A 20,015-nucleotide genomic window follows, 5' to 3' on the forward strand; every position below is an offset into this window, starting at 1 on the left:
GAAACTTTTTTCAAGGTCCAGGGGTTAGTAAAAGAACCTCTCTCCTAAAGTGTGTCTGGCAAGTTATGACTGGCAAGAAGAGACCAACCCCTGCCTTAACAAGTTAAATCTCAACACAGAGCAGAAACAGATGCAGTATTATCCATTATCTTAACTTGGGTTTTCCCTGGACCTCTGATTCTCTAATGAACACAGCTCCCTCATTCATGATTTCAGGTAAAATGTTGTCAGAGCTGAAAACAGATGAATTCTTGTTGTGCTACTACTCTTTAATACCCAGGTATAATACTACCAGTATTTCTCAAAGTCCTTACTTGGACCATCTATGCCCTTCCATACAACGGAACAGTTACAGACACTGAGCTCTCAGGCTGTTGAAACAAATGCAGTACCATTAAAGCCGTATCTTCCCCTGGTGTCTCTGCTTCCAGCGTAGTGCTCTGGAGAGGCTTCTCTGTCATGCCCATTTGACTCTAATTCAGTGTCATTTTATCTGTGGTCCAGGGACATAATCACAAGCCCAATTCTCTTTCATCTCTCCTAAACTTCGTGCTTGCCACTTCTAATCTTCTCTTGGCTGGGAATTAGAGGTTTATTAAAAACATTTGCAGAATGAGAGTTTGAGGGCTCCTCCCACGCATTAAAATACATGCATTTTGTGACAACCATTTTGGCTGCTCATAGGTTCTCAGGTAATATTGCTGGAAGCTGAATTCAGGATAAGTAAGAGGCTACTGTGGTAAAGTTCCCTCTGCTAGAGGGACCTTTGGAGGGAGGATGGCATTTACTGAATACTTTACGTGCTCCATTTGCCTTGAATATTCTTATACTTTACTCCTTACTTCTTTCAGGTATCTGCTCACCTATGGCCTTCTCTGTGACACCTTCCCCAACCACCCTCTATGAAATGACATTCTCCATTACTGTCTTTCACTAGACCTCATTTGTTGCTTTATTTTTAATCACAGCGTTAATCAGCTCTTGGCATACAAAGAATAGTACGTTTGTTTATTTGTCTATTGCCTGTCTCTGAGACATGAATGCTGTATTCATGAGAATTGCAGTTCCACAAAGTAGTTGGCTTATCTGTTTTGCTTAGGTACTCAATAAATATTTGTTGAACAAACACTCCAAGGGTTGTTAAATACATTAAATATCAAGCCATTTTAATTTTCCCTACCCTTCAAGTCACATATTCCCAGACTTTTTATAGACAGAGAAACTGAAGTTGGTTACTCAATACTTGGAGAGCATAATGTCATGGTTAAGAGCATGGTTCCTGGAACCAGCCTGGCTGGCCTACAGTGTGGCTCAGCCACTGCCTGTCTCTATGATGTCAGGCAAGTCACTGAAGCATTCTGGACATGGAGCTGCTTATCTGTAAATGGCAATAATGATAGTACTGCTTTATCAAAGTTGTGGTGAGGGCCTTCTATCTATAAAGAGCTTAAACAGTTCATGGTTCATAGTAGGTACTACATAAGAGTTACATAAATAAAAATTAAATCTTAGCTGAGGGTCACCTTATAACAAGCACTAACTTTCTCATTTTGATTTCTTACTCATAGAATGACTTCCTGATCGTAACCAGGCTTTCCGGTTCATCCATCTACGAGGAAGTACAGATGTAGCTATTCTGGCCTGTGTTGCACAGTTACACATTTCTTGTCATAAATTAATCAATCAGTGAGTTTTGGTTAATGTGCTAACAAAATCACGGTTCGGAACCAGTAAGACTGAGGCCCAAGCCCAGACAGTGTCACAAAGACACACCTCATGCAGTTGCTTGGTTAGTGACCTCCTAGCCACCTTCTCCAAACAATACCACAACTTTTTATTCAAATATCTACAACACAAGCTGAGTCACTAGGGAGAAGGAAGCACTGCCTGAGAACCCTTTTCTCTAATCAGCAGAGCATGGAGAGAGATGACAGGCAGGAGAGTTTCCAAGGAGAAGCGAATGCTTTGCCAGCCTCACAGCCCTCCTTCCGCTCCCTCCATGACTTTAGAATGGCACAGTCACTGTTTGTGGTCACAAACAACCTGCTGTCCAGGTTTCACTTGAACAGAAGGTGGAATGTTTCACCTCACAAAGAGCCTTGGCCCTCACTTGAAGGGTAGAGCCAAGTGCCGAAGCCACAAGCAGCCCACAGGCATTTGGCACTCCCTGAGGCATCTCCCTCGTGTTACCTTGCCCTGGTGATCATGTTTCATTTCCCATCCCCGCGGCAGCTCTAGCTGTTTGTTCGCGAACATGTTGAGGAATCCCACAAGGTCCCGGTTATGCTGGTAGCGTTCAAAGTGGTGGGTGTCCCGCCGGACTTTGGTGATCATGTGCTTCAAACACGTGTTGTTTGTAAACATGCGGTAGGCACTCTAAAGAAAAGAATGGAGAACCCATGTTAACCCACTTGTGACATGCAGAAGCACCAGAAATACTACACATGGGTATGGCTAATCTTCCAATAAGTAATGAAATGCATATATAGGCTTCGACAGAATTCTAGACCCATGTATGGAAACAGCAGACAGAGCAAAATATCTTGAACAAAAGAAAACATAAAGACCACAGAAGGTAAGGCAGTCTCCACAGCTGGTGTCTAGGTCTCTTCTTTTAAATTTTTATTTGTATTTGAAGTTCTGGGGTACATGTGCAAGATGCGCAGGTTTGTTAAATAGGTAAATGTGTGCTATGGCGGTTTGCTGTACCAACCCATCACCCAGGTATCGAGCCCAGCATGCATTAGCTATTTTTTCCTAATGCTCTCCCTCCCCCAACCCCACTCCCCAACAGGTCCCAATGTGTGATGTTCCCCTCCCTGTGTCCATGTGTTCTCATTGTTCAGCTCCCACTTATAAGTGAGAACATGCGGTGTTTGGTTTTCTGTTCCTGTGTTAGTTTGCTGAGGATAATGGTTTCCAGTTCCATCCACGTTCCTGCAAAGGACATTATCTCATTCCTTTTCGTGGCTGCATAGCATTCCATGGTACATGGTGTATATATACTACATTTTCTTTATTTAGTCTATCATTGATGGATATTTGGGTTGATTCCATGTCTTTGCTATTGTGAATGATGCTGCAATGAACATATATGTGCAGGTATCTTTGTAATAGAGTGATTTATATTCCTTTGGGTAAATACCCAGTAATGGGATTGCTGGGTCAAATGATATTTCTGGTTCTAAATCTTCAAGGAATTGCCACACTGTCTTCCACAATGGTTGAACTAATTTACTAAAGAACAAGCATGTTGTGGAGTCTCACTACACATGGGCCATTAAATCCTGAAGCTGGTTTTAGGAAAGAGACACAGTCAAAATTACACCACACTGGAGATGAATATGCCACCTTACGTTACAGAGAGCCCTGACATAGCCAGTTTCTCCCCCAGTATTGGACTAGGTTATTGGCACTTTGAGTGAGTGCCAGATGACACAAGTAGTGTATACTTTAGGGCCAAGTTGCATGGAAAAATGCTTGCCATATATTTCTATACCAGAAGGACATGCAATGGAATGAGCTGCTCTCACTGACCATCACACTCAACTGAGATCACAACAGACAGGTTTTAGAATCTCATCCTTCATAGAGGCATATAAGCTTGGTGAACGGAAAAGCAGGCTGAGGTGCCTAGGCTGTACATCTCGTTCTTTTTTCTTTTTCTCTCTTTTTCCCTGTGCATATTTGGTTGGATGTATATAAATGAAATGCAAGTTTCAAAAACCTCCACTATACCACCACACAGAAAAGCGATTGTTTTGTCCAAAACCTTACAGTCTTCATTTCTATCTTTAAAGAAGATTCCACAAACTGATTATAAGCCATGATTGTCCACATATGAGTCAGTCAATAAATATTTATTGCATAATACCATGCACAAAACAGCAGAAGAGGAATAACTGTATGGCAGCTGTTTCCTTGAATCATCAGAGGGAATATGATACTCATGAAACTGACCAGGCCATGAATGATCTATCCTGGAACTGTATTCTTCTCAGATTGATTCAAAGGGCTTTGGATTCCTTTTATCTTTAGTGTCTCAGGGACACTAGACTGAGTCTGGAGGTCTTCCAGCTTTATGTGTTCTGTTATCTATTTTAGTCTACATTGTATGGGTTCTGTTATCTATTTTAGTCTAAACTTTATGGGTTCTGTTATCTATTTTAGTCTAAGACAGCCCAAGGCAAACCACAAGAACTCTAAAGTCTCTGGAAATGATTTCATTTTAATAAACATTTATTGTCTTTGCTGTGCCCAGTACTGTGGTCATTATTAGGGATCAAAAGAGGAATGAGTATGAAGACAGTCAACAGTACTCCAGTCTTTCTAGGATCCCTCAAGATGTGTCATGTCCAGGTCAAAGCATTTATTGCTGATGTGAGTCCCTCTAGAGCTTTCTTCCCTTTGACACAGCAACTGGCAATGTTTGAACAGGGATGCTCCCCAGTCTGGCTCCCTGGGTCCCTGAGTGACCACAGGGACCCTGATAACCTGACTTGGAATGAGAAGTAATCCTTTGTTAACTTAAGCCATGGAGATTTGTTGGTCGTTATTACTGAAGTACAACTTAAACTATTCTGATTGATTCACCATCATTAAATACTTGTTCCCTACCAAAACAAATTAAAGGAAAGATGAAAGGAAGGGAGGAGGAAGGGGAAAAGAAAGAAGACCACAATGAACCATCCTTGAATCTTAGTTCCTCAGTACACTTGAGTATAAAGTAGTTTGGAGTCATATTTCAACAGACAGTCTAAAGGAGAGGAGGTGTTGATGGCTGTGAGCAGTTGTGTGGTTCAGAGCAGAGAGTACTGTCAATGCAGGCAGGCCTATGCAGGGGCTCTGGGCAATTAGAGAGCATGAGAGAACAGGAAAGTGATACCATGAAAGCAGAGAAGGAAATAACAGAAGTTGGGCAATGTCAGAAAAAAACCTAACTTCAGCTAAGTAATAGTTTTGCCTCTATTGGCTGACTGCTTTGAGTGTTAAAAATACAATCAGCAAGGCAACTGTTTTCTACATTTGGCTCAGTGTTGCTGATATATTTTCACATAAGTCATTGCAAGTTAGAGTCCTGAGACCACACTAGTTTGTGTAGGGATCATAGTGAGCTTTCAGGTCTAACTACCTAAGAGTAAAACAAATATTAAATCTCTTCAGGGACAAATTATTTGGGGGATAATCCTGTCGGATAAATCATTACATTAACCATTGTTCTAAATAGGTACACCTTTTTGTCGCCTTCACTGCTCCCTCTTCTCACTAAAATAAGTAAATAGGCCACATTCTGATTTCTTATCTAGAGCACCAGAAATGCTCCTCACTTTGTTAGAAAAGAACTTCATTAGGGCAAGAAGTAGTGGCAATTAAGTTAAGAAACCCATCCCAACCTCAGGTTTGAAGTAATTCCCTGGGGCTGAATAGCTCTTTAAGCACAGAAATCTTAATGCTGGTCTTATAATTAATTATGCCCTTTCATCTTCCTCCTCTCCACTCAATGAAACATGTAATATGGTGCCAAACACATCTGATCTTTGCAAAGAGCATCTACCAAAGTAATTCAAAGCAAGAAAGATTTCTCTCAGTAACTAGTAAACAACCTTTAGATCCACAGTCTTTTCAAGTCTGAATAGTAAGTACATGACTGTTAGAGTCTACACAAAACACTTAAGCCAAACAGGAACATACTTCTAGACTACTATGTTTCTATAAAAAAAAAACAAAAAAACAAACAAACAAAAAAACTATGTTTGAATAAGTGCATATATATGTTTATGCAAAAACTGCATGTGTATAGATATGTATAGTTTTTATGTGTGTGTGTGTATATATACATATAGATCTACAGTTTGGGAAGGATATTTATACTCCATATAGAACTACAGTGCTGATTATAGTCTCAGCTCTGTCACATATAGAGACAAAGAAAACTACTTAATCTCTGTCTCAATTTGCTTAACTGTAATATGGGATAATAATAACTCCCTTGCTTTCTCCATAGGCACGTGAGATTCGGATCCAGTTGGACAAAGGATGGTAAAGTAATTTGAAAAGGTCAAAATCACTTTACGAATACAGGTTATAAGTAAATAAAAATATATAGGGGATTATATCTATCATACCTGTGTTATAACAGATAAAGAGAGTGGCAAAATTGTTCACCACTTTTAGTCTTTAAAGATCTTGCGCCAGCTAAGCTTCATTAGTTACGTGCTAAGCCATGTGCTAAGCCCTGTGCTAAACCCTGAGGATACAGAGATGAGCCAAGGCCTGATCATTCAAAAGGATGAAGAGGAAGAATTATAGGGGGAGGTGGAAGGAAGAGATTTCACTGGAGGCAGAAAGAGTTGGAAAAACAAAGGCCACGACAGTGGTGAAAATACTGAAACACACTGACAGAATGAGAAGAGGTAAGAATGGGAGCAGTCCAAAGAGCCAAAACCACTAAACAGATAGAATTAGGTTGACAAGAGTTTAGTCTTCATGGAAGCTGATATTGACAAAGCTGTGGGTTAAGAGAAAAGAGGCATCTTTATTCTCCTGGGGTTTAGTGGTTCTAACTAGGTGAGGATCCTTTTCCATGTTTGCTTGTTTGCTTGCTTATCTTATACAAAAAGATGCAGTAAATGAATCTGATATTTTACCTGAAAGAAAAGTAGATTAGAGAAGAACCCATGATACCTATTTCATAACAGTCTCATGATAATGAACAGAATTCACCTGGGAAGCTGCTGCACGTGGAATCGAGCAGTTAAGAAGAATTGGTAATTGTTAACAGTAGACAAAGCCCCTTTAAATGATCTCTAAAGGAAACAACACTTTGTTTTCCTTTGACATAATTTAAATATTCTTTTTAGTTATTCTTTCTCAATTCTAAAAATCCCTGTTCCAAATTCCCTCCTGGTTGTTTCTCATCTTCCTAGCAAGAAATAAACACTTGATGGTTGAGTGAATGATCAACTGAATTTCTCGAGTGGAATTTTGTTAAATAACACCCCTTAGAACTTAAATGTGTTTTTGTTTGGTTACATGCTTGTTTGAGGTTGTACAAGTAAATGTCATTGCCATTTGGCAGCAGAATAAGAAAATTAGATGCAAACACTCAGTTCTTATCAACTACAATGCAAATAATAATCAATCCCCTCTCCTTTTTTTGCAGGTTTTCCTCAGTGTTATGATGACCAAACGTCCTAGATTACCTGGCCCAGTCCTAATTTCACCTACTTCTGTTCTCTTCGATAACATAGTTAAGTACATTACTGATAAATAAAGTCTTTCTTTCATATTTCAGAAAGCCTTCATCAAGAATAGGCGTTCTGAATTCAGGTCTGGAAAAGCACATCACCGAATCTACAGAAAACGTCTCTCATATTCACAAGGGAGCAGATTTGCGCACTTGTATACATTATTCACTAAAAAAATTTAATATACACAAAATTAAGAAAAGTCTGCATAATAGGTATGCAGAGATATGAAAACAGTCCTGTTTTATACAGTTTATCTTCATAATATTTTTAATTTTACAGGATTTACATTGTTTTCATCTAGCTAGAGTAAAATGGAAGAGAACTGTAACATTAACAAAACTAACTACAAATCATCAATTCCTCTATTTTGCAATAGCAGGAATTCATGAGTTTTAAGAATATACTTGTGGATTTTGAAACAGTATTTTTCTTCATTAAGTACTAAGAAACTAAAATGATAGAATTAATGTATTTTTAGAGCTCATTAAAAGCCACAGTAGTAACTACTTGGCATGTATGTTGGAAAATTATTCAGTTAAATATAATGAAATATATTTATGTATAACATTAATTAGACAAATACAGGCACATGAGCTATAAAAGGCATGGCATTAATAACTAAATCTTGAATTAACAAGAGAAATTGTTTGTCAGAACAATTTTGAAAGAAATCTGATCACAACCATTAGAGGGCAGTAGAATAATTCCTAAAGCAATCACAATGCAAAAAAAGAAAGAAAAAACCCACAAAATTTTCTTTCTCAAGTTTTACTTTAGTGTTATGACAACCATATATTTATTTAACACTTTTCTTTCCAATAAGGATTACTAGGTATTACAACTACACGTAATCTGTTTTTCATGACTTTCTGTCAACATAAACTGATACCTTCAAGTCATAAAAAAAAAAAGGTTAGGAAAACTATTAAATTCATTCCTTTTGCATATTGAACATTTTCAAGAATACGAACAGGGAATTCACTGAAAGAGGTGTAGATCAGAAACAATTCAAGCAAAGAACCCTAGACAACAAATCTTAAAATACAGAAATCAAATAAAAGTTTATTTTATAACAGTTTCTGTTAATCTAGGAAAAACGAGAACATTCCAGCAAGTAATGCCCTTTAGAAAAGATTGTCTGAGTTATCTCCATTAATTCATACCTTGAGACCTCTAGCAAGACAAATCCAGCTCCTTCAATATCTGCCATATATGTCAGGAAAATAATACTTCTTAAACCCGCAGAATTTAAGTCTTATAGAAATGTACAAATGCACAGCATGCATCATCTTTTTAGCTAATACGAATGCAGTTCAGTAAGAGGAAGAAAAAAATTAAAATGCTTTAGAAAGAATACTTTGAAAACAAGATAGGCTATCCAGCAAAATAAATTCTAAAATCATGCTCAACTAAAGGAAAAGGAAACATGACAAAAACATGAAAACAAAATAAATTAAAAAAAAAAAAAAAACAGCCTGTAAGCTGCTTAGTATTTTCATACTGTTTTTTTTTTTGAATGTTAATTTTTTTTTCTTTTTTTTTTTTTTATTATACTTTAAGTTCTAGGGTACATGTGCATAACGTGCAGGTTACATATGTTTCATACTGTTAAAACATGTTAGTTGTCAAAAGTCCAAGAGAGTTATAGTTGTGACAAACAAGGTAAGGGCATTTAATGCAAAATCTCTTTATCCTAGGAGTTCCCAGACTACAGGCCACAGAACAATTGTATTAGAATCACTTAAGGGGCCTAAAACAAAACAAAACAAAACAAAAACAGACTGCTGGGACCCACTCCAGACCTACTGAACCGGAATCTCTAAGGTTTGGGTACCAAGAATATGCATTTTATTTTTTGAACTCACCAAGTTTAAAAACCACAGCCTTGGGCCGGGCGCAGTGACTCACGCCTGTAATCCCAGCACTTTGGGAGGCCGAGGTGGGTGGATCACGAGGTCAGGAGATCCGAGACCATCCTGGCTAACACGGTGAAACCCTGTCTCTACTAAAAATACAAAAAAGTAGCTGGGCATGGTGACGGGCACCTGTGGTCGCAGCTACCCTGCAAGCTGCGACAGGAGAATGGCATGAACCCGGGAGATGGAGCTTGCAGTGAGCTGAGATGGCGCCACCGCACTCCAGCCTGGGCGACAGAGCGAGATTCCATCTCAAAAAAAAAAAAAAAAAATTTCCACAGCCTTATACTACAACTCAGTGACTATTAATCCAGGCTCTACTTAAAACACTGCAGTGATGAAGAACTTGTATGAAAGAAGGCAGCCCAAAGAGAGAAGTTAGAAATCTGTGCTTCATGATGTCATCGGTGGTTTGACATTGACCATAGTGGGCGTATTAACACTACAGAAATCAGGAAATACAATACCAGGGCTTAATTTATTGTTCTGTGGGCTGTCTAGACTACAGGTGGGCAACCTACGGCCCAATGGCTACCTGTCTGTGTTTATAAAAAAAGTTTCATTGGAACACAGCCAGGGCCATTTGCTTACATGTTGTCTTTGGGCCAAAAGCCTAAAATATTTGCTCTCTGGCCCTTTACAGGAAAAGTTGACCGCCTTTTTTTCTACTTAAGGTCCAGACTTAAGAAATTAATGAAGAAAATTAAAATGCAGATGAAACTTCAAATTGTGCTGTTACATTGCAAATAGCACAAACACACATAAAATGAAGAAATGTAAGTCTAGTATGCAAAAACTATTGACAAAGGAATATGAAACTCCAACACGTCTCCCTTGTTACACTGTTGTCTTTGCTTGTTAATGCAAATGAAAATATTCTTGTTGGAACTATACTTGTTCTTCAATTACCACTGTAGGCACCAAAATCAACAAACCATTCAGTGTCTCTTTTACTATTGTTTGTAAATTATAGATATCTATATCTATACATACATAGATATCTATATCTATACATATATAGATATATCTCTATATATATCTCACATGCATATATTTATACATATACATACATGTGTGTATAAACACAACCGACATACACACAAATATGCACATACTTTTTTTTCTCCAGAAAATTCATGAACACTGCCATGCAATCAGTTGCTCTTTTTTTCTTCAACTTTTAAGTTCAGGGGTATGTGTGCAGGTTGTGCAGGTTTGTTACATAGATAAACGTGTGCCATGGTGGTTTGCTGCACAGATCACCCTATCACCTAGGTATTAGGCCCAGCATCCATTAGCTATTATCCCTGATGCTCATCCTCTTCCTACCCCACCCCTGACAGGCACCACTGTGTGTTGTTCCTTGCCATGTATCCATGGGTTCTCATCATTCAGCTCCCACTTATAAGTGAGAACATGTGGTGTTTGGTTTTCAGTTTGTGCTTTAGTTTGCTGAGAATAATAGCTTCCAACTCCATCCATGTCCCTGGAAAGGACATGATCACATTCCTTTTTATGACTGTATAGTATTCTGTGGTGTATATGTACCACGTTTTCCTTATCCAGTCTATCATTGACAGGCATTTAGGTTGATTCCAGGTCTTTGATATTGTGAATAGTGCCGCAATGAACATACATGTTCATGTGTCTTTATAATATAATGATTTATATTCCTTTAGTTATATAACCAGTAATGGGATTGCTGTGTCAAATGGTATTTCTGGTTCTAGATCTTTGGGGAATCGCCACACTGTCTTCCACAATGGTTGAACTAATTTACACTCCCACCGACAGTGCAGAAGCATTTCTTTATCTCTGTAACTTTGCCAGCATCTGTTGTGTTCTTACTTTTTCATAATGGCCATTTTGACTGGCATGAGATGACATCTCATTGTGGTTTTGATTTGCATTTCTGTAATGATCAGTGATGTTGAGCTTTTTTTCATACGTTTTTTGGTCACAGGTATGTCTTCTTTTGAGAAATGTGTATTCATATCCTCTGTCTACATTTTAATCAGGTTTTTTTTTTCTTGTAAATTTGTTTAAGTTCTTTGTAGACTTTGGATATTAGACCTCTGTCACATGGACAGACTATGAAATTTTTCTCCCACTCTGTAGGTTGTCTGTTCACTCTGATGACAGTTTCTTTTGCTATGTAGAAGCTCTTTAGTTTAATTAGATCCCACTTGTCAATTTTTGCTTTTGTTGCAATTGCTTTTGGCACTTTTGTCATGAAATCTTTGCCTGTGCCTATGTCCTGAATAGTATTGCCTAGATTTTTTTTCTAGGGTTTTTATAGCTTTCAGTTTTACATTTAAGTCTTTAATCCATCTTGAGTTAATTTTTGTATATAATGTAATGAAAGGGTCCAGTTTCAATTTTCTGCATATGGCTAGCCAGTTCTCCCAGCACCATTTACTAAATAAGGAATCAATCCTTTCCCCATTGCCTGTTTTTGTCAGGTTTGTTGAAGATCAAATGGTTATAGGTGTGCAGTCTTATTTCTGACTTTTCTATTCTGTTCCATTGGTGTATGTGTCTGTTTTTATACCAGTACCATGCTGTTCTGGTTACTAGTATAGTTGTAAGTTACTAGGATAGTTAGAAGTTACTAGTAGAGGTGTAAGTCAGGAAGTGTGATGCCTCCAGCTTTGTTCTTGTCGTTTAGGATTGTCTTGACTCTTCAGGCTCTTTTTTGGTTCCATATGAATTTTAAAATAGTTTTTTTCTAATTCTGTGAAGAATGTCAATGGTAGTTTAATGGGAACAGCATTAAATCTATAAATTACTTTGGGTATTATGGCCATTTTCACGACATTATTCTTCCCATCCATGGGGATGGAATGTTTTTACTTTTGTGTGTGTCTTCTCTGACTTCTTTTTGAGCAGTAGTTTGTAGTTCTCCTCGAAGAAGTCCTTCATTTCCCTTGTTAGCTGTATTACTAGGTGTTTTATTCCTTTTGTAGCAACTGTGAATGGGAGTTCATTCATGATTTGGCTCTCTGATTGCCTGTTGGTGTATAGGAATGCTAGCAATTTTGCACATTGATTTCGTATTCTGAGACTGAAGTTGCTTATCAGCTTAAGGATCTTTTGGGCTGAGACTGTGGGGTTTTCTAGACTTAGAATCATGTCATCTGCAAACAAAGTAATTTGATTTCCTTTCTTCTTAGTTGAATACCCTTTATTTCTTTCTCTTGCCTGATTGCCCTGGCCAGAACTTCCAATACTATGTTGAATAAGAGTGGTGACAGAGGCCATCCTTGCCTTGTGCTGGCTTTTAAGGGGAATGCTTTCAGCTTTTGCCCATTCAGCATGATATTGGCTGTTGGTTTGTCATATATGGCTCTTATTACTTTGAGTTATGTTCCTTCAATACCTAGTTGATTGAGAGTTTTTAACATGAAGTGATGTTGAATTTTATCGAAGGCCTTTTCTGCATCTATTGAAATAATCATGTGGTTTCTGTCTTTAGTTCTGTTTATGTGATGAATCACATTTATTGATTTGCGTACGTTGCAAATGTACTAACCTTGCATCCTGGGGATGAAGTCAATTTGATCTTGGTGGATACCTTTTTTGATGTGCTGCTGGATTCCAGTATTTTATTGAGAATTTTTGCATCGATGCTCACCAAGGATATTAGCCTGAAGTTTTCTTTTTCTGTTATATCTCTGTCAGGTTTTGGTATCAAGATGATGCTGGCCTCACAGAATGAGTTACGGAGGAGTCCCTCCTTTTCAATTTTTTGGAGTCATTTCAGTAGAAATGGTACCAGCTCTTTTTTGTATCTCTAGTAGTATTCAGCTATGAATCCATCTAATCCCAGGCTTTTTTTGGTTGATAGATCATTTATAGCTGCCTTAATTTCAGAACTCATTATTGGTCTATTCACAGATTCAATTTCATCCTGGTTCAGTCCTGGGAGGGTGTATGTGTCCAGGAACTTATCTATTTCTTCTAGATTTTCTAGTTTATGTGCATAGAGGTGTTTATAGTATTCTCTGACATGGTTGTCTGTATTTCTGTGGGGTCAGTGGTAATCTGTCCCTTATCATTTCTGATTGTGTTTATTTGAGTCTTATCTCTTTTCTTCTTTATTAGTCTAGCTACAGTTGCTCCTTCTTGAAGTCTTTTTTTCTCCTATCCGTATTCCAATCTATTAGCAAGAATGTCATCTCTGTCTTCAAAATATATCCAATATTCATCCACTTTGTCACCGTCTCTACTGCTAACTGCATTAGCCCAAGCCACTTCCATGCCTTACCACGGGACTTTTTCACTTAGTCTCCCTGATGCCAATCTTGCCCTTGAAAACTCATTCTTTGCATAACAGCTAGAAGGAAATTTTAAAACTCTACATTATTCCCATATAGAAAACTCTTTCAGAATAAAGATCAAATGCCTTGCCAGATCATGCAAGCCCAAACTTCTGTAGCCCTGCTTGCTTCCCTGAGGATATTACGTACCACAGCAAACTCATTCCTACCCCTGAGTTTCTGCACTTCCTTGACAAGGCAGGTTCTGTTCTCAGATATTTACCTAATCGGCTTCTGGGCATTTTATGACAGCTTGAATGTGGCTCCATTGGAGAGGCCTTCCTGTCCACCTGATCTAAAATAGTGCCTCCTTGTGAGATTTTGAGATTTAAAAAAATAAAAATAAAATAGTGCCTCCTCCACCTCATCCCCAAGTAACTCTATCCCAGTGGTTGGTTTCAGTTGCCTCACACCACACCGCAGTACCTGCATTACCTTTTTTATTCACTAGTCTGTTATCTAGAACTCTGTCTTATTTACCACTCATTCCCAGAGTCTAGAATGTACCAAGCAAATCACAGGCATTTAATAAATACTGATTAAATGAAGGCATGAACAAATGAACAAAAAACAAAGGGGAGCTTGTGCCATCGGACTCCAAGTCTGAGGCTCTTCCTATTAAAGCATGATTTTTTTTCTGTGTTACAGTGACAGCTTAAATGTTAGCCCATTCTGCCTTGCATGAAAGCCTGTCACCTCCTAGAATTGTCCCATACATGAGTTTAGGTTTGTGTAACCTAGCTTCTGTATCCCTTCCCAGGCTCAAATCTGACTTTCACTAGTGTCCTATGTTCTCAATACACCAGCAACGCTGAATTGCTTACAATACTAATAATCCAGTTTTAGAACCTCTACAGTAATGATCAAGACAGACATTGCAGCTTCATGAATCAACTGTTTTGCAAATGATGCTCCTTCTACCTAGAGTACTCCTGCCCATCTTGTTTCTGGGGCAAGCTCCTAATCAGTCTTTAAAATTCATCTCAAATGCAAACCTGTCTATGGCTCCTTCCATGTTCCTTCCCTTTCGAGTTAATCGTCCACTCCAGCAGTGTATCTTCTATAGCCATCCATCATTGCACTTGTAATTCTGGTTATGATATTATAATCACTTCAAGTCTGGGATGCCAGGGCCCACAGTTGCTGTCATCTCTGTATCCCTAGGTCTTAGCTCAGTGCCTAGTACATAATCATCAACAAACTTGCTAAGCTGAGTGCTCAGTAAATCTAACCCCTCTCGCATAATATATGAGGATAGCTAGCATGTTATTCATTGCTTACTCTCCTCCCCAGTCTTCTCTGCTCCAAGCTAAACCTGTAAACCAGGAGACAATGATGAGGAAAGCCAGGCAGATGTTTATACTTGTAAAGCAAAGCTGAAGAAGGCAGAAAAATATTAACATAAATAAATATGTATTAATATATACTAATTACCTCACCACCAACTCCTGGTGATAGGACTATGTTGACTTTTGTTTTTCTCTATGATCTACTCTGTTTTTCTGAAAGTGTATGATATATCTTGTTAAATTCAATATGTTCTCCCTCAATTCCTTTAACAACTCCCTCATCTGAATTTTTCCAGTATTATTAATTATGTATTGTTCATTATTTATGTAGTATTATTATGATTAATACTCAAGGTCAACTTCTTCAGTTTCTATTCTACCTATTTATCCACCAAATCTTGCCAACTCCCTGCCTGCGATTCCTCTCATGCTGAATCCTTTTTCTCTATTTTCTTATATCTTAGTCCAGGCTCCTAACAACACATGCCATGATGAATGGATTATATCCAGCTAGACTTCTATGGTCAATGTTCTCCTCATTCTAAATCACTTCATGTGCAGTTAAGATGACCTTCCTTTAATTATTACCTTCAGCAAGCCACTCCCTCAGCCCTCAGAGACTCATGGAATAATCCTTTAAATCCTCCTGTTATGGGTCTGATGTTTGTGTCCCCCAAAGTTCATATGTTGAAACCTAATCACCAATATAATAGTATTAAGAGGTGGGGGCAGGAGGTGACCTAACAGGTAATTAGGAATTAATACCCTTATAAAAGAAGGCTGAGAGAGAGCCCTCAGCCCATAGACCACACGAAGATGGAGGGAGAAGGTGGCTATCTACACACAAGGAAATGGACTGTCATCAGACACCATACCTGCTAGTGCCTCAATCTTGGCCTTCGCAGCTCCAGAACCATGAGAAATAAATTTCTGTTGCTTATAGGTCACCCAGCTTATAGTGCTTTGTTACAGCAGCCCAATGAACTCAAATGGTTTCTTTGGACTAAACAGGTTAAAGTGTTCAGTGCTCAACACAGAGCTCAGAACACACTAAGTGCTCTGGAAACATTGGCCATTATCATTCCTGCTATTACTACAAAAACAAGGATCATTTTCTTTGGCCTGTTGTTTTCCTTCACACTCTTTCAGATTTGCTACTTACAGGGTTAGAATGCAGCACGGTGAAGAACTCTGGGCTGATGAGGAACTTCACGGGGGGAGACTGTAACAGCAACGTGAGCCTGGATCTGGAGGTAGAGTGAGGCAGGATGTTCTCCCGTCGGAAATCTAGACAGGGCAGACCACAGAGGCTGTCAAGGAAATCTTTCTATGATGTGAAAACTATCTACTCACTTCAGTCTGTATTTTAAAAGAACCATAGGATACCTACATTATGTGCTATCATTTTAATCCCCCAATGCTTTTTTCTTTGCGGTAAATTCATACATAAAACATGACTGTTCTTAATTACACTAAAACTCAATTAATATTTCTAGTCACTATTAAAATTTTAATGCATTCTTATGTGTTTTAAATGATCTGATTCTTTTTCCAATATCCCACAGATCAAGAAATTAAAGTAATTTATATTCTACTTGGGTTTTGTGATTCCTTTCTTACTATTAACTAAAAGTTGAGGATTAGAAGAGATTTCTGATGAATTCTGGTTTTTGAGTTGGATTACCAGATCTTACTGAAGAGAAAAAGTTCTCCAAAAGGAAAGCCTCATCTGTTGGGAATCCTTATTTGTTTCTTTTTTGACTTTTATGAAATTACAAAAACAAAGGCCAAAGCTCTTACCTGCACTGGCTTGGTGAAAGTCAGCTTCCTCCCCTGCCCCATCGATAGCATTGGTATTTTCCTCAGGCCTCTCATTGGTCATGGTTCTGCGGATACTCTGATATCTAAAATCATGAGCCTAGAGTTACATTCCAGCAGCCTTCAAAAGATGGGACTCAACTGCTCCCCAAGAGTCTAGAATTTTTCACTCTCTTCTCGGCTTCAACTGTTTCCTCCTCTAACCCCCATTCGCTGGACTTCTTGGCCATCTGCTGTTTAAATTACACTGCATTAAATTTCTTCTGTCCATTGTTTGGGGAACATTTTCCTGGCAAATTAATAATACTAAAAAAATTCTGTGGCCCTTAACCAAAGAAAAGTAAATTCCTGTATCGTTAAAGGGAAAAAAACCTTTATGTTCCATAGCAGTTAATTCTTGAAAAAGAATAACTCATCTAAAAAGCTTAGATTGATAATAATGAGAAGCCACAAATAAAGATTCTAGAGACTAGAAAAGATGTTTGGCTTTAAATAGTAAATATATATGTTCTGCTTTACTAAAAATCAAGGCTTGGGTTGACAAAAGAGATCATATTTATTTATTTGTTCTCTAGTTTCCAAACAAGGTATATATGTGGGTATTATTATTATTTTTTAATCAAGAGAAATCCAATTGAAAGTCTGGGAATCAAAAGAGGTAACAGCTACACTTTAATGACAGGACACCCAAAGATCAAAGAGACAACCATGTCTCCTACTTTGTGCCAGGTACAAATTAGCCCAACCACAAAATACAACAGTCACAGCAAAATGCTCATCCTCACCGCCGGTTCAGCTGCTCCATTTGCTGTATGGAGTTAGATCTCTGCAGCACCTGTGGGGCTGGGGGAGCTGTCGGTCGCTGCCACGTTGTGGTTCTGTTTACGTGATCCACGTAGAAGATCCTGCCGTGGCTGTCAATGCGTGCCTCCCAGTCTAAACAGCAGTGAGGCACCGAAAGGAATTAGGAGGAGGAGCTGAGACCATTAATGGGGTTCATTAAGTTCAACATATGTTTTCTTTCTCTGACATGCTATAATCTGAGACTAATAACATACATCTCACTGCACTACCCCATAGTTCTCCCCAGTCCATTCCAGAATCTGTTGTGACTGATTATTAAGCTGGTATTATCCTGTGCGTATAATACCAGTACCTTAAATAATCTTTAAATGTAGAGAATCTTTCCAAATTTGCCCACTATGCCCACCCTTCACATAAGAACCTCAGCATTTAAAAAATATATGTAGTTGGTTTCATTTCACTTCAGATATTCACATCAAAATGGGTATTGATGTTTATTTTCACCAAAAAAAACTGATTTCTCCATGTCTTTTCTAGCTTCAATGAAAACCTCATAGCTGGAAACTTCCACATGCATATTCATGCACAATTGTAGTAAATTTAGTCCTCAGGAAAAAATAACTAAAATAACTATGCTCGCCTAGTGATGAAACAGTATCATTATCTACAAACTTCTATTTGCACTTTTCCAAAGAAGACTACATTTTCAGAGCAAGGGCAATTTCTTGCCTTCCAACTTCAAATAAACATAACATTTTAACAGATTAATTTTATTTTTAAGTGTGTTAAACCTTCCTAGAGAAATATACAAGTGAATGTTCAGAAGGCCGACTGGTCTTCAGAGTCAGACACCCCACCTTTGTGACTCTCTAAAAGGCCATTCCCCTATTGAAATCCACAGAGCATGAGCTGATCTTTTCAAAAGGCAACACTTTGAAACTTATTACACGTGGGAAGGGTCATTTACACAGGAAACATGAAAACAGCAGAAATCTATTCTTTAGCCAGGAAAGTTCTTTATGCATTTATATTTTTGTGTAAGTTATTTTTTGAAATTAATAAGCATTTTTCTCCTGACACATTCAATGATCTCAAAACTGTCCATGTGATCCCATGCTTATCAACAGACACAGTGGGGTTAATCCTGGAGACCAGGAGAAGGGCATATTTTCTCCTGACCACCTATGGCATTTGCTCTGTAAGGGAAGAGGGCAAGTATACCAACAGAGTCCTTAGGAGGGTTGGAAAGACTTGCATAGTAGAGATCAGCCTGCACCAGACCATCGCTGAAGGCCATCGCCTCAGCTGGGAGCAGAAAGACATCTTTTGTTGATCTAAGCACATTGTAATGTATGATAAATGGCAAAAGAAAGAGGAATTGGGCTGAACAAAAGCACCACACAGACAGTAAACAACTCAATGCCATTCATGCTCCAAGGTAACACAGACTCTTCCATGAAACAGCCTGCCAAATCTGAATTCTTTGGGCACTACAGTCCCATCAATAAGACATTTTCAAAAGACCTCATGCTCAGCCTGTTGATATGCTCACAAATAGCAAGTACATTAAAGCATCTTCAGGAACCATTTTTCAAAACACTTTTCACTGTTTTGCTCTGCTCCTTGCATGCTTTTCCATCTCAAAGATTCTGGGAACCAATTACCCCTATCTCATTCCTTTCTCATTAGAGTCAGGGTAATTCAGGCACATAGACATCAAATCAAATGCACATGAAAAGAAACGACCAATCCTTCTCCAAAGAATGTTTACAGGAGCCCCAATTTAAAAAATGTAGAATAGGTCAATTCAGGATAAAAAAAAAAAAAAAAAGAGACCAACTAGACAAACTAAAGGAAACAGAGAGAGGAGATGCTGCCAAACTCCCAAGATTAGATTATTACTAAAATTTGGCTCTCAATTTTCTGGCAGTTATGGCAGAAAAGAAAACACATTGTTGCATACTTTCCATTTTCTGACAAAAACAGTGAAAAAAAAAATTCTCAAAGATGGAATTTTTTCCTGGAACTAACAAAGTAGGAATTTACCAAGTGAGGTATGACTGTGGCTTGCTTGAGGTCTATGTGTAGCAAAATGGCGAGGTGGAAGAGAGAACAGCCAAATAAATGTGTCTTGCACATAGCATGTAATAAATGAAAAAATAATTTAAAATGACACAAAGCCACAAAAAAGAATGATTCTTGTATTCACCTTCCACAAAGGCCAGTAATAGCCTTAATTTATAGTTCAATAAAGACCTTTCAATGTGCAATGGGGAGAACAAGAAAACAAGGACCAAAAATTTGCTTTCTAAGGTCATGGAACACTGAATGCATATTAAAATTATCCCTATCAAATATTGTATCTTCACACTGATGTAATTACTCAAGTCCCCATAAAGACAAATTCTACAGTGCCGATTTCAAGTGAATGCTTGGCTCTGAAATCAGGAAGGGCTGTTATGCTATTGGTTTATCCATGAACTACGCATCCACTTCTACCCACACTGTCGATATCATTCTACCCAGGCAAAGGCAGCAGAGGTGCCTGCAGGAAGGTTAGCTCTCTGTTGTACCTATCAAAGTTACTTCGTTGAGTACAACTGCTCCAACATCTTATAT

The 20,015-nt window shown here is 38.3% G+C and overlaps 1 protein-coding gene across 1 annotated transcript in view; it reads right to left on the minus strand.

Annotated features, from left to right (window-relative positions):
* The window catches only part of HECW2 (HECT, C2 and WW domain containing E3 ubiquitin protein ligase 2), a 232,228-nt gene that overhangs the window by 91,268 nt on the left and 120,945 nt on the right, over positions 1–20,015 (minus strand). Inside the window, exons 10-13 of the mRNA XM_023216573.1 lie at positions 17,378–17,528; positions 16,575–16,678; positions 15,937–16,061; positions 2,191–2,376 (exon numbers count right to left, since the gene is read on the minus strand). Coding sequence (XP_023072341.1) covers positions 2,191–2,376; positions 15,937–16,061; positions 16,575–16,678; positions 17,378–17,528 — 566 coding nt within the window. The remainder of the gene's footprint in view (positions 1–2,190; positions 2,377–15,936; positions 16,062–16,574; positions 16,679–17,377; positions 17,529–20,015) is intronic.

The sequence above is a fragment of the Piliocolobus tephrosceles genome, chromosome 11 (genome assembly GCF_002776525.5).
Source record: "Piliocolobus tephrosceles isolate RC106 chromosome 11, ASM277652v3, whole genome shotgun sequence".
NCBI classification, from domain to species: domain Eukaryota; kingdom Metazoa; phylum Chordata; class Mammalia; order Primates; family Cercopithecidae; genus Piliocolobus; species Piliocolobus tephrosceles.